The sequence below is a fragment of the Bombus fervidus genome, chromosome 5 (assembly GCF_041682495.2).
Source record: "Bombus fervidus isolate BK054 chromosome 5, iyBomFerv1, whole genome shotgun sequence".
NCBI classification, from domain to species: Eukaryota; Metazoa; Arthropoda; class Insecta; order Hymenoptera; family Apidae; genus Bombus; species Bombus fervidus.
In genome coordinates this window covers 6,638,410-6,665,855 of record NC_091521.1, presented here as the reverse complement: position 1 = coordinate 6,665,855, position 27,446 = coordinate 6,638,410, and the positions used below count along the sequence as shown (strand labels likewise).

Below are 27,446 nucleotides of genomic sequence, written 5' to 3'. Positions count from 1 at the left end.
TAATTTTTGTTGTTTGCTCTTACTTTTGCAAGTTTCATTTAGCGATAATTTGAAATCTAATTTTTGCGATGTTTTGTCTAGATGGTTCCAATTTTCCAAGATTACTTATTGCATCATTGAGTTTTAAACGATCCAGATTATTACGAGTAATAAACGACCCAGAAATATTACGAATACACTATGATTTGTTCCATTAATATACGTTTCTTCATTCTGCTTACGTTTACTTGGTAGTCTGACGCGATTGATCTCGATGAATTCTGTCGTCATCCGCATAAATCATATTTAAATATATATTTCTGTATTTCTGTAGAATTACGATCTTTTTTAATTTTTCACTGGATTGTACGCAGTTGTTGTTAGTCTTCGAGAAAAATAGTGTAGATCGATCGAGAATTGAAGTATTCTACCAGACGTGACACGGTGTTTCGATCGTCTTTGTGAGATGTAATCTATGACACGGAGGGTTAAAGTACGAATTAGGCATACTTTATAAGGCTGCTTTTATCTGATAAAGGTTCTGATTTTGTCACGACTGTGCTTTTAAGAAGAAAGTGAAAAGCGATCGATCACAAACGCAAACGTGTTAGTGGGCCAAACTCTAGCTCTTCTTCTAGTTTCGAAAGACTATGTTTACGGTCATTACATATTATAAATATTGGAATTCTTTGTAGAAAGGAAAAGAATATTATAGCTTTGGAATTTGTTGAAAGTTTACGTATTTTAGATCAAGATCGATTTATCAATTGCAAAATAAATTCGATATACTCTTCAATTTATATTTCATGGTATCCATGTATAAGTGTCTGTCGAAAAACGATCGTTGGTTGGGGCTAATTTTTATTCGTCATTGTGAATGTTTCACGTTATGAATCATCTTTTACTAGGTAAAATATACTTTCTTCTATTGTATCATTGAAACAGACTACATGGTAGTACATGGTAGACTAACGTAAATATCGATTATAAAATAATTCTAATTTAATACGTGATTTAAAAATTGTCTACTAAAATTAAATAATATATTTTTCTAAATTACAAGAAAAAGTTGAATAATAATTCAAGTAAATTACAATAAAATATAAAGTTTTGATATCGTTGAAATATTACAGTACACAATTAATCTAAAATATTTTACTATTAGATAGATGTTCGATCACAATTTCCTATGCTTTCGCATTGTTTCCGTTTGTTGCTTATCTCATTAGTGATCGATCGTAGGAAGATTGTATCGATGATTCTATCGCTGAGTATTACCATGTGTTTGCCTAGAAACTGTCTATAGAAAGAGGAAAAATTATTATAACATCTACGCGTAGCTATATCATGTTATGTAGATAGATAGGTATACATGTACATATAACGCCATGTACAGAAAGTGAGTTCACGGCACGAGTTAGCTCGAGTATCGTAGCTGGTGACCCAGTTTTCGTTCGTGGAACCAGCACGTCGTTGACTGAAGTAGAGGGGTAGTTTCTACGCAGTGCGTGCTTTATCCTGTGGGGCGTGTTTCCAGCTTTTTTCGAAGCTTCGCGATTCTACCATCTTTGTTTTATTTGTCTTGATTCCAAGCGAAAAAATACCAATTCGCAATCGACATTATAAAGCGAAAATCAAATTTTTAACGTAGTATGCGTTGATGGATATGCTAAACAGGTGTTTCGTTAACAATAACTTCGATCAACTTATATTCGAATATTTTTAGTATTTTTTGTATTATAATAATTTCGTTATCGTAAATTTTTAAACATTTTAGTTTAGGTGATATGCTATTATATATTCATCCTTTTTATTTTTATAATTTCGTATTTGTGGGGGTTCTTTGGTACGTCAACATAAAAGATGAATTTGAGAAACTTCTTTAATTGGGAAGATAACAAGTTGACGGCTAAAAGTATTGGAACATTAAATAAATGTTTCGTAGAATAGTTATTTATAATTACTGGTTGTGTTAATTATAACTTTACGGGATAACAGGCTGAAAACGAAAATTAGTCCATTGTAAAAAAGAACGAGGTGTGAAAATTCGATCCAATTTGAATTAAAATATTGCTAGGGTGTATAACAAGATTCAATGATTTATATATTCTTAAACTTCCAATTTAAAATAGTGTATTTTTCTGATTAATCTGTACGTCTCTGAATATCTTCGTAATTAGGAATTCCGATATATAATTGGTTTCTAAATAATTCGCGTTCTAATAATCGATTCTACCACCTATTTTATTAACTTCAAGCATACATCGATAATAAACAAAATTAAATTCTGTTAATTTAAAAATTAATATTAATAACATTAAATCACATTTCAATTTGCTAAAAATTTATTATGAGAACTAAATTTTTCTTATCATTTAGTATCATTTTAGTAAATTTATATATTATATATGAAATAGAAATTATTAATTTTTATTTGAAAAGAAAAATGATCATAGCAAAGTGATCTGCTTAGCAGTCTTCTTCAATATGGGATATTTCTGAAACTTTTAAAACTCGAATTAGTTACACTACGATTATGTTTGTTGGTTGGAAGTTTTAGCTTTGCAGTAGGTACGTAACACAGATCTACTTTAGGACTTGAATTATCATTGCAGTTTCCATTCACATGACGTGTGCACTACTTTGGAGAAGGTACTTCGTTATTTTTATGCTTTCAGTTAATTTCCATAGTTTGTCCCATTTCGATAGATGCACATTGCACATACATGTATATCGTGTTAAGAAGTGTGTTTCTAGGTTGGACGATGAATGAATCGAATAAATTTTGATATAAGGATTTATTTTTCCTCCTTGAATTAGGTCGTCCAAAAAGTTTCTTTCGTTTTATAAGGAAATAATGGATGCACAACATTTTTCGTTTTATATTATTTTATCGAATTACGTATGATCCATTTTGTTCTATCAAAATAAAGATCACAACGTTCGACAGATTAGGTTTCATGTTTGTATAAAGATGCATCATTGTAAAAGACGTGTCTGTAAAAGAAAGACACTTTTCGGATGACCTAATATTTAATTTATATCTACTCTGAACTTTAACCATTGTCAGTATGATCATTCGATTAATTTTAGCGTTAAAAATTATGTCACAGTTATGCTACTTCTAATATCATGGTCAACTCAGCAAGTCGCAGAACTAGAAGATCAATTGAGTTTACTTGTCAATTCAACGGGGAATCGCGTGTCTTTCTTTATTAAGCACGCGATATTCTTCGCGATACATTTTCTATATTCTCTTCGAATATAAGCTATGCCGCTTACATAATAGCGACGTGTCTTACAAAAGACAACGGGGTAGGTTTCTCTCTAATTTAATCCAGCTGGAACTTATCGCCACCAACGAACTGTTCCAACCAACAACCACACCGTTTTCTAAAGTAGATGACGCGCATGTCTTACTTCTACCACTAAGTTTTATCGAATTATAAAAAGCCTTATGTATATTGACATTTTTCTTAATTCAACTATTCGTTATATTTTTTATTGTAGATAACAAGGCGGTGTAACTTGAAAGTAGATAAATATTCGTACTAAACACTATAAATAAATATCAAATATTCATAGCAAATAGTATAAATAAATATTAAATATTGGGGGTAAGCAGGATAACATTCTAGTAAATACCGTTTGATTTATGTGAATCAAAGCGTAATGCTGTGATTCATTCTATTATATGTATGTATTATGTATATAGGATATTAATAGAGGGAGAGATTCGTGAGTTGATTCATTTACTCTACGCAGTTACCAAATGTATTTCTAGCGTAAAATTATGTTATAACATTGAAAAGTAAGTCCCAAAGGATATTTTTGTATATAAACTTTCCCCACTGTCTTGAGATCTAGAATCACTCCTTATAAAGACCTAGTTTTTTAAAATCACCGTGTATGTAGAAGATCTTAAGCGCGATATGTATGTATATTTGTAATTGTTCACATGAAAGGCAGCGTTCCCTTGTTTCCTTCTCGTTTATCTGAATCGAACAGAATATATTAATATTAAATGAGTATTTGTCGAAAACGATTATGATTACTTTATACTTCATGTAAGGTATTGCAGAGATGCGTGATTTCCTCGAGTAGCATTATTAAAGTAATAATGGGGTCGCTGTATTAAAGTAAGTGGAGGTAAAATCAGATCGTGATTTGTAATACAAGCATGGTTAGTAAGGCTGGAAATAAAGTGGAAATCAGGAATAACAAAATTGTATCACAGGCTTCTCTCTGGAGAAAAATGAATTTAAAGATCAATCCAGTACACGTGCACTTGACTTATAGATAAGCGGTGTTATGAATTTCACTACAGACGGCTAGTAGTACATAACTGGTCTATACATACTTCAATGTCAGAGTTATTGATATTTATATTAATTCGTCCTTAAAGCTTCAGGATCAATACAATCAATGTAATAAATTATCGATGTATTAACTAAGATCAGTTTATTATTGTAGTTGAAATATTGTTCTTCTATTGACATGGTTTTAACGTAAGTACGACTATTACAAGTAAGTATTGATAGCAATTAAATCATCTCTGACAAGTCTCCTGTATCCTATACAAAAAGTCACAATAATGGTATAATTAATAAAATTCGTAGCACCGCTTATCAATCACATGCACGTGTATTCGATTGATTTACGAATCCATTTTTTTTCGAGAACGAAGTCTCTAACGCTATTTTGTTATTACCTTTTTTTATACTACTTCGCGATTTACAGCGCATAACATGTAAAATATATATTATTCGGTATTTCGTATATCAAAATGTAATAAAATCACATTAGATTAAAAAAATTGTATAGTTACCTTAACGAAATCGGAGTAAAATTCACCATTTAAACTTTCCAATTAATCAAATTATTTGTCGTTGGTACATAAGCAGTCAGTCATAGCGTAAAAGGAGCGTCACGTAATGCTTATCGTTAATTCAATGCCATACTGCCTTGAACATGCACTGCCTTGCAACTCTGTTATTATGTTGGTGCATCGACAAAGCTTTTTATCGATTCTCAGTTCCATGTCATATATACGTACACATATTATGTATTCTCTGAGCACGGCCCTCAAATTATGTGTTAACTTTTGTCTACCTTTCATCACATTCTTAGGAAAAATCTACTTAATTCGATGCAACGTGCATACATTGATCGTTATCGAAATGTTAAAATTTATTCACTTCACTTCTATAACGATAACTGATTATTATCCTAATTGAACTTGATGTATTCCCGATTTTTTTGTTATTTGTTATGAAAATTTATATTTATATGGGAGAACTAAAATAGTGGTCTATTTTATCGATTAAAAATTATAACTAACACCCACTTTGTATATTTCGGACATTTTTCTGTATTGTATGTATCCTGTGCTTTTTCCCGTAAGTCGATAAAAATCTATAGTTTAGTAGGTAATTTTCAATTAGAATATCGCGACCGTCAAGTAACCCTTGTTGAAATATTATTAATAGACTTCCGATTATATAAATTTCTTCGTTTAATATTTAATCCAAATAAAATTGGACTGTTACTGAAAGTTTAGAAACATACAAATATCGTTTATATCTTTTCCAAATACAAGAGGATGTTTTCCTTTGATCGTGAAATATTTGCCAAATCAGTCCTTCATCCTTCATCTCTGAATCTTTAGACTTTTTAGACTGTCAGCATTCCATCCCTCTTTTCTAGTTTGGAATTAGTAAAATGATGATGCTGCAGATGTGAGTGATTTAGGTTCAGGAAGGAGTAGATTTCGTATCATACTGGCTATCCATGTCATGGATTTGTGATACATCAATCGTTATTAAGTATGCAGAAGCGAGGTGTTAGTAGCTCATTTAGCCCACGTATGTGTAATCTTTTCTTCAACTATGAAGTAATTTTTAGGCTCTGGTTCTTGATTCGAGCGATCGATTGTAGTGAAACAAGCATTCAAGTTCCCGAATGAATTTCGAAGCTCTTACAAGCTACTAAGAAAGTACTCACAATACTAAAAAGCTGTTTACATTAATTTATATTATATGTAATGTTTGTATATTTTGCTATTAGTAGCGCTAATTTGAATGAAAAAATATTTAATATGAAATCTGTGATTATTGGTTCAATTATACTCTTCACTCAATAATAATTCAAAAACTATTATTTGCTAGGAATGGACGTACGATCAATGGGACTGTCGATATGTCAGTTATCAAAAACTGTCGATTTGTTAGAACGATTTCATACACGTGTCTCTTGTCCATCGTACTGAACGTTATATGGAACTATCGCCTCCATATATTTGCTTTTAGTATCGAATTATTCAATGACACTACGTGTACATACCGCATATATTACATTAAAATGTAGTAAATATGGTAATTTGTAAAATTTTTCCATTTCTATACTTACCTTTATATGCATGTGTCTGAATTTTTAAGTAATTTTCAGATCCTTTAAGACTGGCACGATATGTAGCCTGACTAAACCTACCTCATTAACTCCTTTCTATACGTAAGATGTAAGGTACTATTTAAAGAAATAGGAGTAGCCTTGAACTATCAAGAGAAGGTGATCATGCTAATGACTATGCTACGTATAACGTAAACGCCTAAGATATCGCATCACAACGTTCACAACTACTCATTTTCTAGCATCGATGTAAAGCTTTAAATTAAAATGGACATAATCTAATCGAAGATGCTTCAAAAAGAAGAGCAAAGTATTAGGTTGTCCGAAAAGTTTCTTTCGTTTTATGAGGAAATAATAGACGCACAACGTTTTTTGTTTTATATTATTTTGTCGAATTACGTACGATCCATTTCGTTCTGTTGAGATAAACATCGCGACATTTCACAGATTTGGTTTCACGTTTTTATAAAGATGCACTGTTATAAAAAACACGTTTGCGAAAGAAAGACACTTTTCGGACAACCTAATACATTCAACATGCCACCAATTGCATCGCAACTTTTACCACCTTTACGTTGTATCGTTTGATCAAAATTATTTCGTCAAAGTGGACAATGTCAATATTATTAAAACTCGTTGCTTAGAAAGCGTCACAATAATCTTTTTCTATTGAACATTCTTATTGAAATAATTGATAATCGTATTTAATAAGAATTTGTTGAAAATTTTCGAATTCTATCCGGAGGTTTGGCATTTTAGCGTCTTCACAGTCCTCGACACGTACATATGGTTCTATCCTTCAGCGAGCATCAAGCATCAATGCGAATGCAAATAAACTGCGGTTGCCAAGGCACACCCACTCCCTTCAATTACATTCAATGTGGGATCCACCCTCGTGGCGAGTGAAACGCGCATATAATCGCGCATACATAGGCGTGTATTATGTGCATACCGGTTTTGTCTCCGCGATATCATTATGATGGAGTTTCTATTTATGACGATCCTAGGAAGCAGGACGGCCATGTATCTATCCTAGCACTTTGTGTCGAACCTGCTTTTAAAAAAGTTTCTTTAAGACGATTCCCTTCACTCTACTTTCTACATCCAATGCTTTTATCTCTATTTTCTTGTGAAAAGAAACGTCTTAAACGTTTTGCACTATCATCGTAAATACAGCGCTGCAATATTCTGCTATCAGTTCGGATAAGTTCCTTTTATTCAGTTTAGATATTTTACTCGCGTGTTTTTGCATAATTTTTGATGTTGAAATATTTGTAAAATTATACGCCATGTTTAGAACGACGTTAATTATCTATGAAAGTTTCATATCTTCTTTGCGTTCGAACGTTTGTTTAAGTTTCTGATATATTTGGACATTGTAATATGATCGAATAATATCGTAAACAACGTCACGAATGATGGAACGATGTGTGAATCATCTATGAAAGCTCGTCTTATTTTTTCCAACGCAGACTGCAAGGCAGCTGTATGCCGAAGTTGATTAAATTAAAATGCCTTAAATGAAATTTCCTTCAGCAACAAGGTGAAATTCCGAAGATTGCTCGAAGATTGATTTGCGTTAGAAACAATGGAATTCTTTAAGAAAGGTATTTAATAACTATTAAAACGTTGGAAAGAAATTGTAAACAACGGTGGAAGATAATGGTTTAAATAATGGCGATAATTCATTAAACCATGCTAAGTAATTGCGAAAAAAGTGAAGCTTTTATATGCCAAAGAACCGCATGAATTTATGAACTAATTTAATAGATATTTTTAACTACTTATATATTCTCTCTAATGTCCTAAATTTTATTCTTTTTTCATTGCGATCAGAGAATTTCCAGAATTTGAAGAATCATTCTCTTCCTTACGCGTAAGATTAAATTGTATGTGTTAAACGTATACGTCGCATACGTTTCAGGATGAAATTATTTATAATCCAATCTTTTGTGTTTTTCTATTGCAACGCTATAGATCTTTGAATCGAAGGTGACAGGGATGAATATCTTTTCTTCAATTCTTTTTTCGTTTTCTCCCAAGCTTCGTTCATGACTCTAATAGAAATACTAAATTCGGGTATGGTTCATTCGACGTTTTGTTTTCGAAATTAGTTTCTTTCCATCTCAGTTTCCCTTTTCCTCTTATGAATTGTCATTTGGCCGATCAAGTATTTGCTTTCGCGTTTATGAATATTCTGACTGAGCGAGTTTAACGTATCAAAGACTTTAATTAGGATAGACAAGGTTTATTAATTTGTCCTCTGAACATACTGGAATAGAGATTCTCTATTTCTACGGTAAACAAAGTCAAAGAAGACGTTACAGGCTAAATAGTTTCCATGTATTTGGTGTTCGTGTCAATGAGTTGTCCTGACTTGTGTTACGAAATATTCATTTCCAACATTTAACCCATTTGCACTTCCAGTTCTTGCGTAGTAGGTAATCAAGGAAAATTGCGACTTAATTTTAAAATACGCCGTTGTCTGTCCTTTCTGAATGTCAAAGTATATCTATTTATTACCGCTTCATAGAACTATTTGCATCGCTGTTTTTGTTTACCATATCAAATAACATAGAAACAACAGTATCACGGAATAGTTTTTATTGCAAATTATACTCCTTTTGTCTATCAATATAATTAGCGATGGACAAAAAAAAAAAAGTCGAAAATGGAATTACATTTGACAAAAACAATGAATGGATATAATACGTATATTCTAAAATAACACGGTAAAATGTCTAGAAAATATTTAGTATAAAAGTTATTATTATAATACTCATAACGTGCTTATTTTCAATTTTCTTCTGTCATCTTCTGTTTGCCATGTGTCTTGCGTGTATTACATGTTTATGAAGATGCAAATATAAACACATGTGTCTGTGCAATAAGTAAAAATTCAAGGTAGTAAGAAGTTTACTCAGGCTGGCGGTAGTCTTGGTCAGCTGCCGCGGCCATCAATGATCATCACTACTGGCCGGTCTCACGTGTTGGTCACTGACGGCCGCGACTACTGGCTATTGCACAATATGCACGTTACACATACTAAGCGATGGCAATAGTTCATCCAGCGTGTCGAGTCGGTGCATATAAACAAAACGTTCGCGTGTAAAGCACGCTATACACGCTGCAGCACAAATGTCTTCTTACACAATTCAATTACTTCTATTAGCGAAATTTTCACAAGTCACAAAGGTCGAGTTAATAAATTATCTCTATAATATATAGTAACAAGATTACTAACAAAGATACTGTTATTTGGCTGATGGTTTTATGTTCTATGTGAAATTGTAAAATTGCAAGAACTGCTTGTGCAATAGAACTTGTCACTTGTCAATACAATACGCTAATATCAATAGCTAATAAATTATCATGTAGAAAGTTTCAGATATTAACTGGCAAATAGATGTTAAGAAATGAGATTAATTATTAATCATTAAAAAGTTATTAACTCTTCGAAATGTTAACAGCGAATAAATATATGGAAGATATAATGAGAGAGTAAATTAATATTTGCAAAAGTAGGATAGAATTCGTTTCGACTGTATTCGATTCGTTTCGAAATATTATGAAATAGGTAAATTGCGAATTCGATCCTATTTCACTTAAATGATCGTGATGTGTATTTGTTTATAGGCGCTGTCTTTCTACAAAGTATGTTACTACACTTGTTATAAGAAATATTTAAATGTGTGGGATGTCAATCACCAATGGTTGCTACTTTTAGCGAGAATCAATCACGATCGAGGCGTGAAGTTCGACCGCGCTTCAACGCTCACTGTATCTGCCGGGCTTCTGATTTACTGAAAGCATAGTTAAAAAGCTATTAAACGCGTTATGTTACTTCTCGAAATCACGAAAAACTATACGAACCCTAGGGAATTTGTGTAATATTACGCAAGATCGTGCAAATTCACGTAAGATCGCGCAAGATCTCGTAAGACCGCGTAAGAACGCACTCAAGTTTTACAATGGTCCCATCATATCCTATAGAAAGATTATTGCAATATTTTTTTCAAAATAAACGCGTGTAAATTACCTATTTTCCCTGACTTATCAACCACTATTGTGTTTGTACAATTCGGCGCAAGATAACATCCGCGTGTTATCGTTCAAGATGAAGCCTGGATTTGAACGCGCGCAACCACGTGTGGCACTGCGCATCTAAAGTGGATCTGACTTTGGAAAGCGTAGAATATTTATTGATTAATTTTTATACGTTTCCTTTTGTAATTTTGTATTTTTATTGCTGAATGTTCTGAATGCGCGCGTTTATATGTTAACAGAATGCGGATTTTTATGTAGTTCCATATTTTTATGGACTTAAAAACGTGGGGTTTACATAGAGATTTGTTCCACCGGTTAAATAGGATTTATTTTAGATATTTTACGTACTTTTGCATATTTTGTGCATTCCGTGGATTTTTTATACTCTTACATTTCTCATAAAGGGATAAATATTATGTATGCATTATATATGCAGTGTATATATTAGTAAAAAGTAGGATCCACGTTTTAGTTGTTACCGTTGTTTTAATTGGTTTATGGAGTTCACGATTTATGCGTTAGTTGCTATTACAAAAGATATAGTCTCCGGTTATCGAATTAGAATCACGTACAAAGATCTAATTTTTTATCTAACATGTTATGTTTTAAATGGCAAATTGTTCGGCGATCGTCAGTAATCGTGAGAATTATCCAACTTTGTAGTGTTCTTAACTGTTATGGCTGTTCTTTAAGACGTAGACTTGTGTAATTCCTGAAGTGCGAGGAGAAAGGAAAGCGCTTCTTGACTCGATATACGCAGTTAAGAAAACAAACACCGAGATAGTCGAGCGGTATATGGGGTGATCTATATAAATATACAACTTGCAATGTTCTGTGTTACGAATCGGATATTTCTCTTGTATGTATTTTTCTTACATCGTCAAAGCGATCAAAAATGAATCTAAAGGAAGAAAATAAATAATTTAAAAAATAATATATCCGTAAGTATTTTGCAAATCTATGTATATAACAATTGTATTATCTTTTTGAAGAAAATGTTATGTTTCCGTTTTTTTTAATACATCGAATCATCTCGTTATTTTGCGTTAGAAATAAAATAGTAAATAAAAATAAAGTTAATTATTGTTCTCATGTAATCGTACACCGAAATGAATTATTTTCGATTTAATATAAAACTTTAATCATCTAACAATTACAGCATATATTTGTAATTGAATTATAAAATATCGTCGTCTCTTTGATGGATAAAGAAACGATGTTTCTCGGCTGGATCTCGCTTCTTTGATCAAATATTTTACTGTGCGAAAGTTCCATTAGATATGACACGGAGGAATTTCACGGAGGATTTTCTCAGTTAACGAGCCAATTTCATGCAGGACAGGATAGTTTATTTATTCGAATGGTATAATTGGAGTGTAAACTTTTAGTCAATGTTCCCGAGCAAGCGATTCGTTGCTCGACCTATATAACGAAATTTAACCTCTTTTCACGGATTGATATCTATTTTTCTTCGAACGTATCAAGCGATACCATATCTGTCTCATTGGTTATTTAATTCGCATCCCATTTCTAACTCAACCGACGACAGATGAAGAGTTTTTAGAACTACTGATCGGGTGTCGTCCTTCGTATACGGTCTATTTTTGTGATTCTGTAAGCTGCGCTTACGAATCTTTAATAAGTTCTTTAATAAGAATTTGATGTTCAGATGTGGATATGTTGAGCGACCTCTATACCGTGGAATATTTTATCGTATGTTCCAATTTGTCCCTATTTATGCTGTTACTTGTAAAAGCAAAGTACCATTGACAAATACATAAGTATTATCGACTGTAGAATTTTCATTAATTGTTTCTCGTATTTTGTAATAGATGTGTGGTATTAAGCTGCAACGTATGAAATGTTCATTTGAATGTATCAGACTTTTTTTATATCAAGAAGTTACTTGACTTACTTGCGGTACGATTTATATAAAAGTAAATGTCCATTTATACTTTCTTATATTGCATTTTAGTATATTTTTCGTGACAAGCTTATGAAGCTTGTTCGCAAAAATGCAACGAATGAAAATTTCATTCGTGAATTTAAACTTGTTGGCTATTCTGCACAAATAACGGTACAATAATTTTTAAAAAGAATATTAATATTAATGAATATTAATGAACGTACTATGTTCATCTTCCATATTTTTCTCTAACGGAACTATTTAACAAATACGAAAAATAGAAGCGTAGTCGCAGAGACTCCATAAAATTACAAATTTTAATTACGTTAATTTACAAAATCGATAAAGCTTTACATCGTAGAATAGGCAATAAATGAATAATTGTAGTTGATCGAATTAAACTATCTACGTAAATTAAGTTAAAAAATGGAAGCAGAGAGGAAGCGAGATTAGATTAAAAGGAATGATCATATTTAGAAGAAAAGTCGTTAGTTTCAGGCTGGCAGACAGCCAGTGTAAGGTTCAAGCTTGAGAAGAGATTCGCGGTGACGCTGCTGGTAGAGAACACATAACAATTGTCTGTACATTGGTCCAGTTGGAGCTAAAATGTTAGATAGGACTCGAAGCCTTTGTCCTTCTTCGTTCGACTGACACGATTTCGCTGTGCCAAGGCTTATTAAAGATAATCTAGTTTCCAGTTAAGACCGAGATGCATACATAGTTTATAATACGTGTTTACTCTCCGGATACTGGCCATGAGTTTCCCTCAAGTTTTTAAAAATATTCGTTCATCTGCATCTGTGCAAATGTCGTTTGCATAATTGCATTAGCCCACTCTGTGGCTATGCGAATTAACTGAAACGAGTGCAAATCAGGCTTAGCCAAACGAAGCAAAGCTTTTTCCTACCTCGTTATCAACTTGTTAAGAATTTTTTTGAATCACGTGGTCGGTTCGCCTATTTCCTTTATTTTCATTGTCGATGTTTATCAAACGAGTAAATATCGCCGCTTCACACTGATAGTGGCACAATTTAAAACATGTAAATTTTAGAGAAGAGGTTTTTTTAATTTTACATTTTTGAAAATATCAAGTACAGGCCTTATTAATACAACACCGATGGATTTATAAATATGCCGTTTTACATGATAAGAGCTTAAACATAGTGTAGACCTTGTATTCGATAAGTACAAGTTTGAAATTGTTTGGATTGCGTTGTTATCAATGCCGAACAACAGTACGTAATAATTTAGCTAAATAAAAGAAATATTCCAGTATACAATATTTTCTATATAATTGGTCGAAAATCGGCACTCCTCGGTGATTAATCATCGTGTACAGGACTCGATTGCATGTAACGGATACGACTCGACATTTTATTGAACTTAGAAAAAGACAGTGCGGGTGAAAAAGAAAGAGGTCCGAGATTGGGTTTGATGAAAAGAAACGTATCGATTGGACAACGTTAATGCAATTGAGAAACTTTTTCATTTTCAATTCTTATTCAGTAAATCTTGTACCGATAATTAAAATGAATTCTAATTAAAACAATTACAGTATAATTGATATAATCATATAATAATATTATTATATCAATCGTGTAATATAATTGATATGATTGATATAATTTGCAGAGTATTTGCTTATTTAGTGACATTAGCTTATCTTCTTTCGTCTATTACATATACATGTAAATGTGATTTAAACTATATCGCGTTTGATTTCATTTTAATCAGAAAAATTTCACAAATACTTTAGTAAAAGTTTAATTTTTAAAAAGTCAAAAATAAAAAAGTTTAATCATTGTCTCGTGGGAAATTAGTATTTTTTCATGGATGGTTGAATTCGATTCAGGTTACACTACTCGACTATCGAACTTCGGAGTGAGTCACCGCGTGTGTCAAAGGGAATACTAGGACTCCTTGGGGGGGTTCTTTCCCCAGTACCGGGGATGATGAGCGATTAATTACGAAGAACATAGTGGCGATTACTTATGTAGAAAATATAAAGTCTTTCCATGTATAAAGATTTGCATTGAGTTTGTGTGTTAGGGATAATCATAGTTATGTTAGGTTTACAATATGGACGAGATTCTTTTGTTATGTTTCAAGTTAACATTCTAATGCTCGTTTATTTATTATTTTATCTATTTTTCGTTTATTGCCAAAAAAAGTTTCCATTTTTTCCAATTAATTTCTAAGTAATGAAAAACTCAAAGTTTTTCTTGATTTTCAGCAAAATTATCTAGGCTTTGCCAATCAAATTTTGTCAGAATGTTAGATATGGATAAGAAAAAAATATTATATAAACACAAATCGTTTGAAAGTTCATTCGAAAATCGACAAAATTTTCTATAATGTTCGTGTCCGAGATATCTTGAAAATAAGTTGTTTCCTCTTTTGGTAAATATCCCCGGAATAAAAACATGATTTTAATATTGCCGGTATTGGAAGTAGATTTTCCAAAGCGTAAAGTGCTTCGTTGGGGCGAACGGTTGGTCATATGAAATTCCTACCTTTTTTTTTAACGTGTCGCAGCACTTGACCTAAATTGTTTACGACCACTAGCACAGGAAGATAGGGACAAAGACAAAGGCAGCGGCAAAATAAAACAAAACCGCGGAGACCAAGTAGAAAGAGGTGGAATTAAAGAGGAAGCGATTGTCGACGCCGTGTTTATAGTAGAAACCACTTCCGTCATGAGGGTCGTTATCACGCTCACGGTTCCTGCTATTAGTTTCTATTTTCGGTTAACAAAGTCGTTAAACCGTATGCTTGGCAACCATGCTCGGAACATGATTGAAATATTTATGTTACTTGGTTTTTTACTATATTTTATGTTACGTTTACTCTATATTTATGTTACTTGATATTTTAGAAAATAATTAACAATTTCTTATTGCTCGTATATACTCATATATCTGTGTCTATATATTATATATATCAATCAATTTATCCAATTATGATATCCTAATGCTTTTTTTCATCATGTGTATGTATTCTGTGATAATCATATGTGTTTTGTAATAATACGTTAGGTTTTATTGAGAAAAAGTCTGATAAATTGTTACCTTGATAATTTGAATTATCAGGACGCTAATCGTCAGTCACACATTGCTTGGATAATCGAATATCTTTGTCTTCACACATATGAAAGGAGATCATTGAACTACCGAACTATTTTATATTACGTTTGAACTATAACATATGAAACAAGATTATTGAACTGTTTCATAAATATTAATTTATCTTTCTACTCTTGCAGTTTCGCGAAGAGAATCATCTTCAAATTTTCTGTTGATCGATGTTTCCACAATTGATCTTCTGATAATTCAGATTCAAGCGTATTAACTGTAACAGAATTCTATATCGGTATTATCGTTCTCGTTAATAATAATTCAACAGGTGTAGAATATGGAAAAAAGAATGAAAATTTGTTCTCCAATAACGATCTTAAATTTTCCATTAATCTATGTCCCAACATTTTCCATTGATCATTCTGCTAATAGTTGCTTTGATAATTTAGTTTCTACTCTAATTAATTTTAATTAAGTTCTATATCAATATTCATTATTTCCATGAATAATTAATAGCGTAGGATATGGAAAAAAAGAATTGAAAATTTCTCGCCAAAAGCATCTCCAAATTATTCATCAATCACTATCTCAATATCGTTCTGATCATTCTGTTAATCGATTAATCGATGCCCTGATAATCAAGCCAATAGCGTCGGGTATGGAAGAAAAATAGTAAATTTTGTATAGATATCGTGGTTGGTTTGGCACGTCTGTGTCGTTTTATCGGCGATAGAATTTCAGGACTTAATTTCGCGTTTACTCCTATAAATAGTAGTTGGGCGAGAAAAACTCGGTCGAGTCTGGTGTTGGCGCGAAACGACGGAAACTTGGGGCTATGCCATCTCGGGATGTAAAATTTCTTGCCTGGCAACCAGTCGCCCGTCCTCCTACTTTCTGCCACTTAGTGCGTTTTAATTTGGGCCATTCTTATACTGGCCAATCCACCGTATTTCGGCGAAATAGACAGTTTGTTACAAGGCAAATGCCTCTGCACCGTTCCTTTTGCCATTATCTTTTCCAATCTCGCTTCATTTTTAAACGACTTGCTGACACACACGTGTGTGTGTACAAAATGAATCCATCTATCTTTTATCAAATATTTAAACAGTTTTAGTTATTCAGTTTTATTAAAATTATCTCAGTTTTAGGTTTATTTTCATATTTACCTAACAGTTTGCTATTATTCTAAGATACAATTGTTTCAAAGTATTAAAATTATTCAAATTTAAGGAGCAGGCATGAGATACATAAAATTCTTGAATTTTCTTCAGATATAAATAATTCCAGGAAGAGATTAATAATGATTAATATTCTTCTAGAAACTTTGATCTAATAAGTAAATACGACATTCTTAATTTTGATAGAAATTAATATTATAGTTTTTTCTGTAGACTTTAGAATTGTCAGTGATCTACAAGAATCCCTGTGGACGTTAGAATGATAAAAAATGAAAAACACAAAATACAAATAATACCGATGATATCTTATACTTAAATTACTTAAAATATTCTCTATCCATATGACTATGTTTATGTTAATAATAAAAAGAGCTATTAATTGTTAATGCAAATAATGCAAATACACGTCAACGTTTGATATAAATAACAAGATCCATCAATCAGTATATGATAAAAATTATAAATCCATTTCAATAGAGTAGAGGAGCTTTCGTATTAAGTTCTAAAAGAATGTATAAATATTGTGAATATTTCTCAAAGAATAATACTGATTCGATTACTATAAAACATTTTCAGAGGAACATCAATAGTATCTGCAACATTAACAGCAACGCAATAAACGTAAATCGTTCTTTCACTCAACACGTGTACACCGGTATGCAAAGAGCACGTGGGCTTCGTTAAAATAAATCAGAATGAACGGTGTCTGAAACCAATATAAATTTCCAATCTCCAAAGATCGGCGCAGCAATCTATTTATTATCGTTTCATCAAGATTGATCGAGATTGTTTGATAGGATCTCGTAGACACTTAGATCGCGAGAGCACGGGCACAAGTATATCCATGTATATCCAACGATACGAAAATAGCGAGGGCAACTCGTGATGAGTCTGCCCGAGACCCACGCTAATTCGCACGCTAAAATAAGAACAGCAATTCTTATTTATAGCGAGGTGCGATAGGTCAGATTGTCACTTACAAGGAAAATAAAACAACCATTCGACGTAACCAAAAATTTGTTTTACTTTTCCCGGAAATGTTAAACGAATAAAGCGAAGTAACTGCAATTCGAATAGAATATTACGTTTACTATTCACGACATAACATTTGGTTTCGTCTCGTTTCGTCTTGTCTAGCCTCATTTAGTCCCGTCTAGTCTCGTTTCCTTGCTTTCGTTTCTCTGCCTGTGGACAGGTTATTTTTGAAGATGCTCCTACGTTTATTATTAAAGCTGCAGCTACTTATTATGCTTAAATCTATATTACGAGATTACATTTTAGAGTATATCGCGAGACAATGGAGTAGTAAATGATCGTAGAAACGATAGTGATGTCTATACACAGGTTCATCTTCTTGTCGCTCTTTGAGATGAGTGTGTAAGTGAGTAGTAGTAGATTGTATAATGGAGAAAATTGCAATTTTTATGGATCTTCGGTAAGCTTCCTTGGTATGAGAATATTATGAAACATTCTTAAATACATTCCCAGATACATTCTTCAGTTACAGTTATTAATTGCGAATCAGTGAGTCGAAGAATACAAGTTGAAAAATAACATTTTCAGGTATCTTGCAAAATAGTTTTAGTTTGCACAGGGTGATAGCATATCATTTAATGATGCTGCCACGATTTAGGCAGTGTTATGTTAACTGTGATAAACGTTCATATTACAAAACAAATTGCGAATCAAATTTCTTAGATGTCTTATGTATTAAAACAAAGTTACATCAAGGTTATGTTGATTTTAAAGCTCATCAATTTAGTGAATGTAGTCAATTTAAACAAATTGGTCGAAATGGTGTTGATAAAAAGTTGCTTGTAGAAGTTTGAGATTAGTTAATAATTTATGAATTAGTAAATTAATAAATTGATAAGTTACAAGTTGTTTCATAATAAACGTTGACAAGAATGTTATATTCGTATTTAATAAAATCCGAATTCGCAAAATAGTTATCGATGAGTTCGTTCAAAGTCCAGATTGGTCAATTTTTTCTTTAAAAGAATTATTTAGCCGAACGAGTTCAGGATTCACGGTACGTGCATTTCTTTAGCGTTGTCCTTTGGAAAGAGCAATTGGTTGGAAAAGCTTCTGACGATGAAAAAGGATAAACCACCAACGATAGTGATAACCTAGTGACCTACCTCTCAGTTGCCACGCTACCCGGTCGTCTTTGAAAGCTACTAGCATCACAGGTGCACAACTAGGCCTATTTTGCTAAGAAAAGATAGACTCGTTATTGTTGTGTTTCATTAAAATCACTCACGACTTATACGATATCCAATTTAGATAACATATAATAATATTTGCCATATTTATCTAATTTGTTTTAAATTACATATCGTGTTTGGAACTAACTAGTTCAAAATTTCCCTGTAACAATACCCGAGTTCAGGTTTTCATGACTTTCCTTATGACAAATTTTGAAAAATTAAAAATAACATTTTTTTAAATTAATGATTTATAGATACAAATAATTTAATAATTTTTAATTTAATAGTATAATGGATAGACCGATTAATGCGTCAATGTATAGAACTATAGAGTGTTGTTTAATTGATCATGAGTTCTTGTATAGAGAAATTGAGAGTGTTCGTTGAATCGTACTTTAATGAGGTTAATTTCAAAGTTATAGCTATAGATAATGCTTGAGGAATTTCGCTTGATTTAACCCCTTCGCGACTATGATATATCTCGCCCAAAGAATCGTGGATAAAAATCAATTCGTGAGACATGTCGGTGGATGCAAATAGGTTAGCGACGTCAGATGAAACTATATAGATGTTGTATTTTTAGAAACAAATTTTTTTTCTGTTTGTTATGCATGAAACAACTCAAAATATGACGTAATACAATGTTACAGTTCTTACAAAAATAAAAATAAATTCAGAAACTTATAATTTTCATGAACGCAACTAGAGAAGTGGAATCTAACTATAGACTTGTTTCATTTTTTTAGATTAGTATTTCGTTTTGAACATTATATATATTTTTGAATACCATATATGCTGTACATTCTTGCACATAAAATTGTTTTATAAATGTATAAACATTCACGGTGTATCACTATTAATCTTAAGAAAATTAGGATGAAGATTTTTGTGCCATTGCCTTATAACGAAATATACTTATCTAATGTAATCAGAAAAATGAAAGAAGAAAATTTGAAATTAAACATTAGTTAGCTGTATCAGACAGACTAATAGCAATTTACCAACTATAAGTCGAGTTTTCATGCATTTAATGAAAATCGAAAATTGCAAACATGCACATATTATGCAAAAATATTCAATGTATAATAATCACCATAATATTTAATGGCTGGAACAAATCTCTGTCTAGCTTCTGGTTTAATCGTGTTTATAAAAATCTAAATTTGCATAAAGATTCACAGTCTAGCAACAAATAATAATTTCGTCTCCCTTGCAAAATTTCAATTTGTATCTAATTTTGCATTTAATCTTTTCTACAATCTCGATAGCATAATTAAAATAATAAACAAATTGCAAATGTTCATGCATTTATGGAAAATTGAAAGTTGTAAAAATGCATACACTATGTAAAAATATTCAATGTATAATAATCAATGTAATATTTAATGACCGGAATAAATCTTTGTTTAGTTTGTACTTTAATCACGTTCATAAAAATTTAAATTTGCGTAAAGAAGATCCGAAAGTAGAATTCCGTAATAAAGATCCCAGATCATAGCTTAGCAATAAATAATAATTTCATCTTTCATTCAAAATCCCAATTCGTATTTTCTCAAAGTAAATACATTGCCATTCATATCGTCAACTATATTATCGAATGAGCGAAACGTTGATGTGAAAAGAAGCGGATTGGGAGGTTTAATTAAATGAGCGTTACGGCTTATTGATAGTAAATCGATCAGGATCCCATTAAGCCCGTGAGTATCCGTGTCTACTCAGAAGGTGAAAGAGTGTAGCAGATAAGACAAGAGACAAAAGAGACCTGATGTATGCATTCCTGTCTCTTTCTGTATTCCCAGAAACGCTGACTCCGCTCGTATTGTCTGTCGAACAGGCTGACGAGAAAGAAAAGCAAAAAAGAAAAAAAAAAAGAAAGAAAGCAATAAGGAAAAAGAAGATTTCTGAACCTCGAGCTCTGAACCTCATCCCTCTGGAAGCAGCGTTTCTTTAGCGAATCAGCGATGCGTGGCTGAGTTACCTGAAAGCTGAAAACCTGCTGTGCTCTCTCTGTTCTAGTCGGCTATGAAGCGAGAAGGTAGAGCACACGTCGCCGTAATTTCCATGTAATTTCACTGTGACAAAGCGCGTGCAAGAATATATCATGCGACTATCATTTAAGGGATAAACATAGGATTCATTCCTTTCAAATCGATTGTCAGCCCCAAGCGTTTCTCTGCTTTACGAGTTCTTCGTCTTGTGGGATTGCCAATTATCTTGATGCCTGCATACTTCGTACGTGTCAAGATCGAAGTGCTGACGGAATAATCTGAATTCCAAGTATGGCAATAGTACGTATCGGAAACCGGGAAACCGGAAGTGGTCATATATCCGAAGAGGTGAGTTTCCAAGAATTGGGTCAAATTATCCGATTCGTGCCATTGAAACCATGCTTTGTCGTGCGTGCATCGAAGGTAAAAGTGAGAAGCAGGCAGTGCGAGTAAGAGTGAATAGGTAGAGTGTAATAGAATACCATATAGTTAGGTCATTCCTTACCCTTAATCGTATATTACGTATTTCTTTAGTTTAGTGAAAAGTTGTTGGTTAAATATAGCCATGTCCAATACCATTTTGATCGTACGAATCTCAATAATCCGACCAACACCATTTTGTAACGGCGTCATAAAAAATAGAAAAAATTATATTTTTCCCATTTCGGTAATTCGATACCGGGTTGAATTACATCGATGTGGATCATAGATAACGCCGAGGGCCGCCAGTTCCACGAATTGGCGCGAATAATTCCCATATCCTAGTACGATTTTCGACGTACGTCAGGACATTAGTGTTACGTCTTCCAGTGATCGTTCTGTTAACATTAAAAGTAACAATTTGTAATTAAAACTATAACTAATTAACTAAAACTTTCTTAATAAACTAATATATATAAAATATAATCCCTATAATATTAACTTTTATTGGGATAGAAACAGGATTATTTATAGCTATTTATTTTCATAACATCACTCTAATTGCAATTGTTTATGTATAGCGAATTTGGATACACCTTAAAATTTCGTAGCACTAGTATTTTTGCAAGGATTTTTCCTAATTTCATTCTTTATTTGTATTTCAATAGATAAAAAGATCTTTAGTACTTTGAGAATAAATTTAGCATCCACTGGAAACGAACATATTAGTCACATTAAGACATTTTATAAATATAGAAGAACACGATTCATTCGAAAGTTCCTTTTTTGATGAGTAATGTTCTATATCTGATGAGCTGAATTCTCTTCCTCTGATATGTTAAATATACTAAATCTTCTGAATTTTTAGTTATACGTAAGAATTTCAGTTTGTGTATTTTACTTCACACATTTGCAACGAGTTCTAAGCAACGATGTTGAAGTAACACTTGTTTATTTTACGGTTATAAAATTTGCAGTTGTAACTATGTGTATATATAATATGTAGCATACATATGTATACGTAATTTATTTAACCGATATTTCAGGCAACTGACAGCTGCAATAACTAAAGATTATTTATTATTACCTCTTTTTATGTATCCATTACTATGAAATATCCTAATTGCACATACATATATACGAGTGCATTATATATTTTAATTAGAATTGTCGTATGAGTTATTAGTTACGTCACGAAATCGAATGTCATTTTTAGCATCGCGAGAAAATAGAACGAGGGTTATATTCGAGGGTCAAATTTTAAAACGTCGAACAAAATGAATTGTATAATGCAAAAGCGTTGTTAATCGTCTATAAAATCCTAATTGTATGTAGTGTAGAATATTGATAAAATATACTATCGTTACGTACATAGAAATATTTTCTTGGAAAGAATTTCATTCGTTATTTATTTAATAAATATTTGGCTTTACGTGATTATCAAATCAGGGAGCTTAGTGCAAGTGAAATAATCTATTATCTATTTAGCTGATGTCATTTTGCGAGCTTGCATAATGGCAGGAACAATTGAAAATATTTACGAGCTTTGAAGATTCGACTTGACTTTAAGAGCAATGCTTGTCTTAAAAGAGGGTTATCGACGTGTTCCGATTGGAGTTTCAAACGAGATTGACCTTTTGCGGAGGAGGTGAATATCGATAGCGTTACGATACATATGATTAATTCGGATGCTGAAAATTAATTATCATCAATTACTATCGACAACGCTAAAGAAGAAAAGATTTGTTGTATATACAACACAACAAAAGGCTTGTAACAGAAATGTTAAAGTACTCGTAAATAATCGGAAAAATTCATATGATTTTTCTATACGAGTTTAGGCTCGGGACAAGTTACCGAAGACATAAATTTAGCATTTGGAGAAGGATTATGTAACTGTTAGGACAGTTTAACGTTGTTTCGTGAAATTCAAGGCTAGTGATTTTTCATTTGAAAACGTGTCGAGGAACAATAATGTTTTAAGGAGTATTGCTGGAAATAATGTATGACGAACAAGAGAAATGGAGTTTCAAATGAAAATAAATTGTTCTGTCACTATTTATTACTTTGTTCAAAGAAGAAAAGTAAAAGAAATAGGAAGGATTTTTAAAACATATTACAATTTGTTACGTGACAATCAGTAACGTTCGACAACAAAACAAAAGCATAATGAAAATGTCTTCATCGTATCGTTCAAAGAAAATAATACTCACTATTTACTGAATTTGTTTATTACTATTTTCTACTATATAATAATCTAAAACCACAATTGCGATATTAATATTCTGAAAAAAATCCTTGTTGTTGGACAAAATATTTCACGATAATATTCATACAATAGTTCACTGATCCTCTATAGTACCTATGATTTTTCTTTCGTATAAACAGTAGTAAGAATTCAGATAAGTAGATTCAATCGGCAGAAGTTTATGTAGTCAGACATATACTAGTGGAGCTCCATTTATCAGAACGAAACTTTAGTTAACGCTTGATTAAATAAACTTCTATCTATTAAATCCACTTATCTGAAGGTGAATTTCCATTATGTGAACGGAGAATTATAAGTTGCCAGAAAAATCAATGAATTCTTATATTACACTAATTGAGTGAACTCCAACCCATCATAATTTATTACGTGAAAGTGAATGCCCATTCTATGAATGAAAAATCAAATGGACAATTGCTTTTATTATATGAATTGTTTATTTCTCTATTTATCCAGTTTCAGACGAATGAAGTTCTCCCGTATAGTTTTATTTAAACAAACGAAGAACATATAAACGAAATTCTACTGCATTGTCGATACGTGTATGAATATGAACGATAAGCAGGACCTTAAATTTACAACTATAATATGAAATTACACGTAAGATCGTAAAGTTTGTGAAATGATTGTACTTTGGCTTTCATGGCCTTCCATTCCCTTCCGTGGTTGGGAAACGAATATGAGAAACGTCCGTGCATGGTCTTCATATTTGGGTGACCTAGATTTTCGTAGCGCAGCTGCATACACTCAGATGGTGCATCGACAGAATGACCTTACACGCTCTTCTGCACTCCTACAGCTCTAGAGTAGATACGTATGTACATGAATATATGTATGTGCACGGTCTTCTGCAAATTTTAACGAGACAGGTACACGCGAAATATCCGACTGACAAAATTAAATTTGTGGTTCTATAGAGCTTATTATAAAATCGATTCAGTTTTTAACGCGTTTTAACAGGCTGAGTTCCAGTAACAGTCGAAGGAACATTTTTCATTTTATATTCCCGTAATTAGTCATTTGGTGATCAAAAATTCAACAGCTTCACGTATAATAGATATCGATCGTTTATTTATGATTAAGCATTACGTTTAGCTGAATATGTTTTAACATACAGTGAAGAGCCATAACTGAATCAATAACTATAGCTTCACACGAGTCATTTCTTGTTGTAAATTAATTATGGAAATTAAACATACTGTACTTTTTTCGGGTAACTTCTTTTTGTTCATAATAAGAAATATTTACTGATCAAGTTTTGCAGTAAAAGCTACAATAAAACAAAATTATAATACGAAAATAATAAAAAATAATAGAAACCAAAATATTGTCTCCGGCAATAAAACTTTTTAGTTTTAATAATTTTCCAGTGCTTAATCCAAAAACTTATTGGCTGTAGAATCGCTTTGTGTAAGAATTTGACAATAATCAAAATGAGTTTCGGCTTATTACTCTCTGGTACTCTTAAGCAATTTAAGGATTCATCGAACAACAAATAAATGAAGCCATTGGCTCAATCATACAAGTTGTTAAATAATTCTGATAAGTGGCTCTCATATTTCGCTATTTATTTTACTTTATCATATATTTACTAATCTTGTGATTGGTGATCGTTTTCTAAATGTTGAAAATTGCTTAACCAATTTCCTGGTAGTGAAAATTTGGATGGCTGCAAATGGCAAGTTTTGCTTTATTAGATGATGAAAGGTTGATTCGAGATGGTTAAAGGCCAGATCCGGCAAATTCATTTCGATAATATATCAGTGACGATTAAGAGTCATGTGGCGAAATTTTTTGGTATCTGACGAGTTGCTGTCTGGCACGGAGCCAAGCAAAATCGATCGGCGGTTAAAGTACATAAGCCTTCTGCTTCTTTATTTATTCACGCTACTTGCGCTATACGCTTCAACAAGAAGTCTCATAGTACAGAAGTTGCACATATCTGTGTATATGTTGCTACATGATATACGTGTATGCGAATGTTTGGCGCATCGATGACTCCGCCAATGTATGTATATTTCCTTTCCATATTTTCCTGCGAGTAAACTAGGCGGAAGAAAATAATGGAATAATAGAAAAGATCCTCGTTTTCACAGTTGTTTGGCCATAGTCAGAGTTTGTTCGACGTAAAACTTCTATTCGTGTCTTTTCGTGACTACATTGCATTAGTCGGGAAGCATTACTTTGAGATATTTGTATTCTTTGGCGATGTTTAAAATAACAGTTATAACTGGCATTGTTCGAGATAATTGCTGCAGAAGTTCGTTTTGAGTCACAATCACAATCATATATTGTAGCAACTGCTAGGATAGATATCAATATATATTCTTATTTCTCAAAGCGTTTTATTATTAGCAGATTGTGGATTTTTATGCATTTATGAAATTTTAAGGTCGAAAAATGCACAGAATTCACATAATATTTAAAAATATATGAAATATACAAGGTGTAGTATTTGTTATAATTAGGCTCCGCATATTTATGCATTTTTAGGAAATTTAAGATTCCAAAAAAATACGGAGTGCATATAATATGCAAAAATATATAGAATATTTAAAGTAGAGTATTGTTTCTTTAATTATGTTCATAAAAATATAAGGTTGCATAAACGTCCGCAGTCTAGTTAAAATATTTAGTAGGTAAAACAAATTTTTGTCTAGGTTCCATTATATAGTCATAAAAATATGAATTTACATAAATATTCGCACTCTGACTTTCAGGTTCTACATACTTTATTTTCATAGTATTAGACTTTTGTATTATCAAATTTCGTATATTATTAAACAATAGAAAGTTTAATATACAATACTTGCACTTTTTTATTAATTTTTTAGTAAATGCTTTTAAAAAATATGTTTTGGCCATTGCAAGTAACGAAGCTCCTTATATAAAATTCAACTTAATTTCGTAATTGCTGCTCGAAATAAAAATCAGAGAAAGTTATTCTATAAAAATATATAATGTTACAAAGTTCGCTTACGTATTATAGTTTTACTGTAATAACAAATGATAAACGCCAGTGGTTGTATTTAATAGATCTTTTACCTGCGTGTAGTAAGTAAAGACAATCGCGAAGTGAAACTGATGCTTGGAACGGTCGTGCATTTCGAAAAGTGCTAACAAAGAGGTTGAAGTACAGCCATGTGTCTACTTGTCGGCGCTAGTCAACGTTCGTAGACGAGTGAACTTCAAGTACCACTTTAATCGCATTTAGATGTTGAAACTTCTTATTACTACTGTTAAAATAACACAAATTTTTCAAACTAAAGATTGCAACGTTATGAAATACACATACAAATTTGCTTAAAACAGGTAGTACATTAAAAAAAAAAATGTAAAATAGTCTGATATGAAAACATGAATAGGAGATGGAAAGAAATAATTTGCATAATTAAAAATGTAGAATTATTACCTTTATACCTTGTACGTCAATACAATTATTTATGTTAAAGGATATTATAAATATTTGAGATTCATTCCCTTTCCTGAGATTTAAGTTTCCTATAGTTCATGATTTTCTGTAATTTTTTTTTTAATTTAATTGGACTAAATGGTTTAACGTTGAATTATATTTTGTGTTTCAGGTGGTGTTAGTTTTCATTCTCAGTATAGCATCGCTTATAATATACTTCATCGATGCCTCCAGGTAAGGAAACCAATTATTTTTCAATTAAAAATATTACATCAAACGTTGTATATTCCTGTTTAAACAAATGTCATTTTAATCCTATATAATAATTACAGTATAATTAAAATGAAATCTAATTTTCGTTATCTGTTCGTATAGTAAAATAAGATTGTACAATTATGATTGTATAAATTTGTTCATACAAAAGAATTCTACCCAGCAATTTAAATACACACAGGAGAACACACGACGGAACAATATTTCTCATCGCTGATTATGTTATTAGTGTTCGTTTGTTTGTTCACGGCAGTTAGATAAATCGGCAAAACAAATATTAACGTA

General features: G+C 32.0%; 1 protein-coding gene across 10 annotated transcripts in view; it reads left to right on the top strand.

The window, feature by feature from the left end:
• The window catches only part of Slo (calcium-activated potassium channel slo), a 107,475-nt gene that overhangs the window by 2,802 nt on the left and 77,227 nt on the right, over window positions 1–27,446 (top strand). For all 10 annotated transcript variants that reach the window (XM_072003197.1, XM_072003200.1, XM_072003195.1 and 7 more), the window contains exon 3: window positions 27,061–27,122. In XM_072003197.1, the coding sequence (XP_071859298.1) occupies window positions 27,061–27,122 (62 nt within the window). The remainder of the gene's footprint in view (window positions 1–27,060; window positions 27,123–27,446) is intronic.